Below are 10,484 nucleotides of genomic sequence, written 5' to 3' on the forward strand. Positions count from 1 at the left end.
AAAAAATATTTAAACATATTTAATAATAATACTATGTAATAAAATATTATAAAATGAAGAATTAAAACAAAAAAAAATAAAATAAAATAATAAAATAAAATAAAATTATTAATAATAATAATTATTATTATTTTTATTATGTATATTTATATATTTATTAATTATATATGCTATAATAATATTAAAAATCTATACATAAGTATTATTTATATATATAATATTATTATATAAATAAATACATTTTTTTTTTTTTTTTTTTAAACAAAATACTAGGAAAAAAAAAATATATATATATAAATATATAAAATATATTATACATATATATATTAAATATATATTATATGTATGTATATATTTTTTTCTTTTTTGAATAATATGAAGTCTATATTATGTCATATAAAATAAATATTATAATACATATATTAATATATATATATATATATATATATAATGATGCTGTTATTATAATTTTTAATAATCATTTTTTTTTTTTTTTTTTTCTTTTGTTTTCTTTTTTTTTTTTTTTTTTTTTATTATACTATTATAAATGCGATATAATATTAAAATTGTATATATTTATTCATATATAATATAATATCCTTTTATTTTTATTTTCATTTTTATTATTTCTTTAAATAATAGATTACAAAAAATATGAAATGGTTATTTTCTAATATTATGAAGCATATTTTTTAATTTCCAAAATTTAAACAAAATTTATAAAACTGAAAAATTATAAATAAAAAAAAAAAAAAAAAAAAAAAACATATATGTATATATATATAAATATATTTATATTAAAAATATATGATAATATTATATATTATCTTTTTTATTTTTGTATGCATGTTTTTCTGAAAACCATTTAAAACATAAAAAAAAAAAGGCAAAAATCAAAAATAAATTAAATTAATCTAATGAAAAGATATATGGTTTAATATATATAAAATTAATAGTTATATTTTTTTTTAAAAATATAGTTTTATAACTTATACATACTACATAAATAAATAAATACATAAATACATAAATACATATATATATATATATATATATATTTTCATTTATATTTATAATTTTATTGAATTATCAACTTTCTGTTTTTTTTTTTTTTTTTTTTTTTCAAAAAAAACCAATGACTGATATAAAAAAAAAAAAATATAGATAGGAAAATATAATATCTGTATATTATACACATTATTTTATATCTTTGCAGATTTATTTTGTTATATAATGTGTATATAATATTTTATATATATAATATATTTTAAAGATATCTAATGTTTAAAGAAAAATCAAACCAAATGTAAGAGGTGTAATTCATTTTTTATGAACATTTTTTTTTTTTTTTTTCTCCTTTCTTTTTTTTTTCGTGCACTACAATATTTTCAGAATAAAGTACATAAAAATATATAAACATAAATATATACAAATATATATATATATATATATATATATTTATTTATTTTATATATGTTTAATATTCGTGTGTGCGTGATATATATTTATTTAAAATATTTTTCATGTCTTTTGACGTAATTTTTTATTTTCATATAAAAAGGAGAAAGAGAATTAAAACAAGATATATTACTAAATTAAATTTATATATATATATAAAGATATTTATATATACATATATATTTATATATACATATTTATATATGTATTAACTATGACAAGTGATAAACATAGCAATAATTTTTTCAGTGAATTTAATATATATAATAAAAAGAATGCAAAGAAAGTTGTTTATAGATATTTTCAAAACAGAACTCCTAAACAGACAAAGTATATTACTTTATCACTCCTAGTATTTAGTGGGATGTTTTTATATATAACTAATAAAGCTTATGATAGAAATATTTTTTATTTAAACAATGAAGTATATAAAAAGTTGAATAAAAATTATGATGCATCATCACCGGTATGAAAAAAAAAAAAAATAAAAATAAACAATATGTGTCATATTAGACACACACATATATATATATATATATATATATATATATATATCATTTATATATATCATTTATATATATATATATATCCTTTTTCTTTTTACATTTTATTTATTTATTTATTTATTTATTTAATTTTTAGATGGAAGCTCAAAATAGAGCTTTTATGGAAACATTTGTTAAGGCCAAAAGAAAAAATTTAGATTTACAAAAAAAACCATTAATTTCTCAAATAATTGAAATAAATGATAAAGAATAAATTTTTAAAATTAAAAGAAATTTTTTCTAAACATGTGTGATATATGTAAATACGTATATATATCTTATCATTATTTATGATTATCAAAATATATTAAACATGGATTTATATTTTCATATGAACAGTATTGACATAAAGAGCATATGATATTACAAATATATATATACAAATATATATACAAATATATATATACAAATATATATATATATATTTTTTTTTTTAATTCGTTAAAATGTCTTGTTCTTTTTATTATGTATATATTCTTATTCCTTATATTTTCTTTCACCTGAAAAATATTTGGAAAATTAATTATCAAGAATAAGAAAAATAATACCACTTATACGTCTTAGAATATTTCTTTATAATATATATATATGTATAATATATTTATGATAAATATTTTTAAAATTTCTATTTCATAAATTAAATTAAAATATTACACATATATATATATATATATATATATATATATTTAAAAAAATCGTTATATAGGAAATTTTGCTGAACTGCAAAAATATTTTCTTTTTTTTTTTTGTGCACATAATATATAATTATGTTTTTTATTTTATTATAATATATATATTAATATATATTATATATATATTATATATTTTTTAAGTTCTATGTTTTATTACTTATTTTATTTTATTTATTTATTTTTTTTTCTGTTTATTATAAAAACTCATTTAAGCCATATAAGATTTAATTAAAACAAAAATAATTATAGTAAAAGTAAAAATACGAGCACACGTAAAATAATCAAGTACACATATAAAATATATATATATAATATATTATATATATATTATATATATGTGTGCATGATTTATTTATTTATATTTTCTGTACCTTTTTCATGCTTACAATTTTTTTTTTTTTTTTTTTTTTTTTTGGTCAGTCTGAACAAAATGCTTCTCTTATTTTAATATCTTTTTTCTTATTTTTTGTAAGAGAAATATATATAATAAAAAAAAAAAAAAAAAAAATATTAATCCATAAATATGAAAGAAATTATTACTGATTCTGAAGCTCCAAGTAAATAAAGAATTGAAAAATTAAGAATAAAAAAATATACACACAAATATATTATATATATATAATATATATATATATATATGTTATATTTTTTATTAGCTTATAATATTGATAGTGATGATGAAGCTCCTTCTGAATATTTGAATGAAATATATGCCATAAGTGAAGACACCTTTTGCTTTAAAATTATTAAACAGTTAGGAAATGTAAGTATTACAAATGAAATGAAAAATATAAATATATAGACATATAAATAAATAAATATATATATATTTATATATATGTGTGTATATTAATTTATTCTTTACTGTTTATTTTTTTTTTTTTTTTTGTAGGGATATTATAGTCCTGGAAATGGACATAAAATAAAAAGTGCAAAAAAAAAAAAAATAAAATAAAAATAAATAAATAATAATACAATGTCATAAAAATATATTTTTATATTTAATAATCATCTTATTTTTATTTTTTTTATTTTTTATTTTTATTATTTTTTTATCATAGTTATATATTATGAGTTGGGTTGTGAAGACAACATAACAAGTGTAAATGTGTACTTAGGAAAAAATGGTTAATCCAAAAATATAAAATAAATGATACTTAATATGATTAATTCAAAAATATATAATATATACATATATATATATATATATATATATATATATATATATATATATATATATATATTTATTTATATATTTATTTATTTATTTATTTATTTATATTTTATATAGATAAGTTACCTTATATATGCGAAATTGCCGCAAAATGTATGAAAGAAAATGAAGTGTGCATTATACAAGGTCCCAAAGATTTTTCAAGTAAAACAAATATAAATAAAATATTAACATATATATGTATATATTTATTTGTTTATATTTTATTATATATTCCTTTTTTTTTGCTGCCCATCGTTTAAATATATATACATACATATTACATATATTATATTATATTTTTTTTTTTATTTTTTTTTTTTTTTTTTTTTTTGCATTTTAGAGGTTTTTAAAAATTCAGAAATTAAGAACAAATACGATAAAACCCATAATTTTAAAGCAGAATTTAAAAAAGGCTTAAGATATAAACAAAAATGTGTAGACAAATATTCTAGAGACCCATCAATTAATAAATACCAAAAAATTAAAATTAACTCTAATGATATTAATTTGTTAATCAAAAAAAAAAAAATAAACAAAAATAAAAATGAAAAATATATTGAACAGGTAAATATTAAATCGAATTTGATAAAAAATATGAATGACCTCAAAAATAATTGTGATATAAATATAGTAGATTATAATAATGCACAAACAAATAATTGTAATAATAATAGTAGTAATGATAAATTATGCTGTCAAAATGGAACGTCTTTCTTCTTAAATATTGAAGATATAAATAATTTAAAATATAAATTTTTAGAACAATCCGAATTGTGTACCTATGTTATATATTTAAAAGAATTTAGAAGAGTCGATATTTTAAATGATGATAAAACCATTATAAAAGAAATTATTAATGAAGGTAAGGGTATATGTACTCCAAAAAAAAATGATTACATTGATTTTTTTATAAATGAAAATAATAAACAAGAATATATACACACCATACTTGATATAAATAATTTAAAATATAGAGGATTATTTCAAATATTACAACATATGAAAAAAAAAGAAATGTCTAAAATTATACTAAAAGGAAATCAATGTGATCATATAAATCAAACAAATCAAACAAATCAAACAAATCAAACAAATGAAGAAAATAATTATTTATATAATACAATACAAACACAACATAAATTAATAAATATAAAAAAAAATACATCACATGAACATGATCAAATTATAAATGATCTACAATATTGTGATGAGAACAATCAAACAATAAATCATATTCATGTGAATCATAATCATAATAGTAATAATTCTTGTCTAGATAATGATACAAATAATTTAGATACCAATATTATTGAAAACAAAAAAAAAAAAAAAAAAAAGAATTATATATCCAATTAATAGATTATAAAAAATCCAAAATTGTTAACATTAATTCAATTATAAATATAAATACAAGTGAAAAATTACTTTTATATATAAATGAAGAAAAAAAAATATATAAAATAAATAATATAAATAAGAATATACAAACACATCAACCGTTTAATATTCCAACTATAGATAATGAATGTGAACTTATAATTAAAATGACCTTAACACATTTAGATAATACAAGAAAACAAAATATATACTTACCAATTTGTTATACTAAAAATAATAAAAATATAAAACAAAATAAAGCATATTTTATTTATTCATATGGTTCTTGTTTTACATCTCCTCTATGGTTTTTTCATTCTCTACAAAATTTGAAAGAAGGACAACAAATTATTATACCAATTGCAAAAAATAAAAACATGTTTAAACAAAGCCAATTTCTTTATCATATCATATATGAAAATGTAGGAATAACAAACAATCTAGAGAACAATCAAAAGGATAATAATAATAATAATAATAATAATAATAACAATAATAATAATAATAATAATACGAATTATCAAATAAATACACAAGAGAAACAAGGGGCAGACACAAAAAAAAATTTGTACACTCTAAATAGGGATCATGAAAAAAATATAAAAACAAACAATCATGCATACAAACAAAATAACAAACATAAAAACAATTTTATAGAATCACTTATATCCAACAGAAATCAAGGTAAAGGTTTTTATCTTATTAAAAAATTTAAAAAAAATCATGTCAACCAATTTTGTAATGACTTCTTTAAATTGCATCAACATTATATGGAAAAAAATAAACACGAAAAAAAAATGAAAAGTATCAAAAATATTAAAAATATTAAAAAATTATTAAATGTCCATAACAAAATAAACTATTATCATAACTTGTTCATGCATTTTAAATTTAAAAATTTTCATAGAAAAATTATAAAAAGAAAAAGAAAAAATATATCAATAAGCACACAAAATATTATCAATAATAAATTATTACAAATATGTATGACTCAACAAAAAGAAGAAAAAAAAAAAAAAAAAAAAAAACAAGATAAAAATCATAAAAAGACAAATGATCTCTATAAAGAACAATATAAAAAAAAATATAATTCTACTAAAAGTTTTGAAAAAAAATTAAAAAATGTATATTTTGATCGCTTTTTTTATAACAAAGATACTATATTAAAAATAAAAGTTATTAAAATTATTTGTAAAAAAAAAGATCCATGGAATATGAATATATCAGAACAAATAGAAAATATTAAAATTTATAATGATATGGGCAATAAATTTACTCAAGCCAAATTATATTACGCTGCTTCAATTCAATATAAAAAAGCTTTTGATATATGTAGATTTTCAAAAATATATAATTTAATATTTGAAGAAAAAAAAAAATTACAACATATACTTAATGATTATCAAAATAATAATCATACTGAACAAACACAAGAACTAAATTATCAAAGACAACTACTATCATATATTGAAAAAATAATAACTAATTTATCTATTACATTTTATAAAATCAATAATTACAATGAATGTATAATATATGCTGAAAAAGCCTTTATTATTAACCCACAAAATGTAAAAGCTATTTATTGGAAAAATATGTCATATTTAGCTCAAAATAAATATACACAAGTTATTCAAAATTTAAATAATCCTTTTTGTTTAAACAATGAAACATTATTAAAATTATATAATTCAGCTAGGTTCATAAAAAAAAAACATGATACAAATTTTAATTCTCTATTTTATGCTATGTATGATAACAAAAAAATATAATACATAAAGGAAAAGACATATATATATATATATATATCAAAGGTTATATTTAAATTACATTGATGAATATATATTTTTTGTTACTTATTTTTTTATATTATTTTATATTATTTTAGAGTTTTTTTTTTTTTTTTTTTTTTTTTTTAAAGTTCTCTATATGTAACAATATATATATATATTTATTATTTATGACGTTTTAAGGGTAAATTCAAAAAAAAAAAAAAAATTAAAAATTTCAGATATATATTTACAATTCATAAATAATATATATATATTTATAATTAAAACCATGGAAACCATGTTCTTTTTGCATTTTTTAAATTCTTTTTATTCATAGACATTTCCATAAGATCAACTACAGATTTATTTATATCATCTACAGATATATTTGTTATCTTCTTATATTTCATATTTTTTTCTTCATCGTTATATTTATTATTTTCATAATTTTTTACATACTTATATTTATTATAACTGTTTTCGTCATTTTCTATTGCTTCTTCATTTTTTGCATGTTCAATAGTGTATTTTCCATTCTTTTTTTGATTTCTTATATTTTCTAATGCCTTCTGTTCTAATAACTGATGAACATTCTTAAGTTCCACATCATTATATGCAATAGTTATATTTTTCTTATACTTCCTTTTTCCTTTATTATTACAAGAATTATTTTCTCCATGCTTTATTTCTTTTATTCCTTCTATATTTTTTGGAATATCAATCATTTGGTTAATTCTATCATTATTATTATTATTATTAAGCGAATTAATTACTACAACCTCATTGGTAATATTATTGGTACATTCTTTTATTTTATTATTTTCTTCATTCATATCTCTTATATGTATATCTTGCAAATTGTCCATATTTTCATTTACTTCTTTTTCCTCTTTTACTGTTTGTTGTTGCACAATATTATCTTTTTTCTTCCTTTTATATTCACGTGTTCCACCGTTTTGAACCCTCTTCTTATCAACTTCATCATAATTTAAATATTCATTATTATTGTCAGATGACATTTCTGATAAAGACGTAATGTCTTGTAAATCCGAAAAATATTCGTACACATTTATGTTGGACTTTTCATTTGATTTTAATCTATTATCAGCTTTCCTTTTTTCTAATTTATTTTTATATAAAAATTGCACACGACCAAATATTGTACTAACATAATTTTCAGCATTTTTTAATATATTTCGTTTTTCTATATCATCAATATGTAAACACTTTATATATTCATTTATTAATATTTCTTTATTCATTTCATTATCATTTTCTTTTTTATCTCTATTTTGGTGTATATATTTATATTTAATTCTACCTTTATTTTTTTCCATGAAATTTCTATTTTTTTTCTGAACATGTAAGGCAAAAAAATCATCCGAAATAGCTAGATTCAGAAAGTTTTTTATTTCCATTTTTTTCTTTTTAATAGCCATAATGGATGAATAAAAACATAAAGGAAAACTTCCATGTAATCCTTGATATCCAATAAATTCTTTTATATTTCTTGTTAATCTGAATGCTAATTTTTTTCTATTTATATCTTTTTTCATGCTAAAATCTTTATATAATGCTCTTCCTTCAAAATACGCTGATCTGCCTGAACATTTGGATATAACTATATTCTCTAAATTAGTATTAAGTTGAAAAAATACATAATTCAACATGCACAATATAGAATAATTTTTCACAAATTGATCATGGAAAATGCTATAATTTTCTATATTATTATGTATAGAAAAAAAGTAATTTTTCAAAATATCATTTGGTATCATTTTGCATATTGTGTTAAAACTTTTTCTTAAGCTTTTTTTTTCACATTTTCTCAAAATTTTATAAAACCATTCTTCATTGCAAAAATATTTTATTAATTCTTCATATGTTAAAGAACAATAATATTCAAAATTTGATATATGTATTTTATTATTTGATGGACTATTAACATTCATATTAAGATTTTCTCTGTTGGAGGTTTTTGTCTCACCTACTAAATCGTTTTGACACGGGAGCATTTTCAACAACGTATTATATTCGCCCTTACTATTATTATTATTATTGTCATTATTATTGTCATTATTATTGTCATTATTATTGTCATTATTATTGTCATTATTATTGATATTGTTGTTGTTGTGTGTATGTATGTCTTGATCTTCCCTTCTTGTAAAACATGTAATATCATTTTTGAGTTGCATACCATCATTAATAGACATATGCATATTCTTTTCTTCACATTTTAATTTATTTTCTATTTCTTTTAATAATAACTTGTGAAGAGAACTTTGAACCATATTTCGATGATGCAACATTATATTATCCATAGAATATTTTTCATTTTTCATAACAGAAATATATTCACTATAAATTTGATGTAGGGTAATATCATCCTTGGGTTGTTCCTTTAATATAATAGATGGATGTATTTGTGTATTAAAATTTATTTTAAAAGATAAGCCCCTCTTCTTCGTTTGTGAATAATTAAAGAATATATTATTTAATAAAACTTGGAATAACATAAATTTATGCTCAGATTTATTCCTTACATAATTGCGTGGTTGTTGTGTATAATAATAAATATTTCCATCGCTTGTTAAAAAACTAACTTTTTTTAAAATATAATTATTTGACATATTATATGTCACTGAAGAATTTACCTTAATAATTTTGGAAGGAGAAAATGTATTTAAATTATAATGATAATTTAAATATTCTCCAATATATTTCAATCTCTGTTTTGGCAATTCAATAGGAATATCAAATTTATGCAATGCATCACATAAGGTATAAGAACAATCTTCTAAATATTGTGTTTCAATTAATTCTGATAAATATATAGATAACATATATTTCCACTTTTTTAAAAAGGATATAAAATATGATAACATAAAACGTGAATTATCATCCATTGATAATATATTTTTTGAATATTCATTTATAACACTAATATTATCAATATCTTTATTTTGTATATAATTTTTTTTATTTTTCATCTTTGTTGTGTTCAATTTTTCAATACATCCATTTTTTTTTAAAAATTTTATATCCTTTTTAAATTCCTTCCAAAACATATTCATATTTTTAACAACATTTTTATATTTCCTATTATGCATATTTTTATTCTTTTTCAATTTTTTCTTATATCGTTTATACAAAACATTGTTCATTACATTGTTCATTACATTGTGCATAATTTCGTTTATATGTATTTCGGAATTGCCAATGTCCATACAATTATGAAACAGTTTATTTATAAAATGGTACGTTTCTTCAAAAGCTTCGAATTTATTATAATTTAATATTTTATTACACATGTAATCTAATGAAAAGAAAACATCAGAATATTTATTTTTAAATACACTTATTAATTGATCAAAACCATCTATATATATATCGGAAAATTGATAAGTATATTTATTATTTT

The 10,484-nt window shown here is 17.2% G+C and overlaps 2 protein-coding genes and 1 pseudogene across 3 annotated transcripts; 2 read left to right on the top strand and 1 right to left on the bottom strand.

Moving 5' to 3' along the window:
- Positions 1–1,672: 1,672 nt before the first annotated feature.
- Positions 1,673–2,217, top strand: PADL01_0023100 (conserved Plasmodium protein, unknown function; the record flags this gene model as incomplete). Its single annotated transcript, XM_028680468.1, has 2 exons — positions 1,673–1,924; positions 2,101–2,217. 2 exons carry the CDS (start codon positions 1,673–1,675, stop codon positions 2,215–2,217), a joined length of 369 nt encoding a protein of 122 aa, XP_028541246.1.
- Positions 2,218–3,218: 1,001 nt separating this feature from the next.
- On the top strand, positions 3,219–7,060 carry PADL01_0023200 (conserved Plasmodium protein, unknown function; the record flags this gene model as incomplete). Its single annotated transcript, XM_028680469.1, has 7 exons — positions 3,219–3,252; positions 3,352–3,458; positions 3,588–3,624; positions 3,757–3,822; positions 3,987–4,073; positions 4,252–5,169; positions 5,271–7,060. The coding sequence occupies 7 exons, from the start codon at positions 3,219–3,221 to the stop codon at positions 7,058–7,060; spliced, it is 3,039 nt and encodes a 1,012-aa protein (XP_028541247.1).
- Positions 7,061–7,341: 281 nt separating this feature from the next.
- On the bottom strand, positions 7,342–10,482 carry PADL01_0023300 (annotated as a pseudogene). The gene has a single exon. A coding segment is annotated over exon 1 (3,141 nt).
- Between the last annotated feature and the right edge of the window lie 2 nt (positions 10,483–10,484).

The sequence above is a fragment of the Plasmodium sp. gorilla clade G2 genome, assembly GCF_900097015.1.
Source record: "Plasmodium sp. gorilla clade G2 genome assembly, contig: PADLG01_00_30, whole genome shotgun sequence".
NCBI lineage: Eukaryota > Apicomplexa > Aconoidasida > Haemosporida > Plasmodiidae > Plasmodium > Plasmodium adleri (nom. inval.).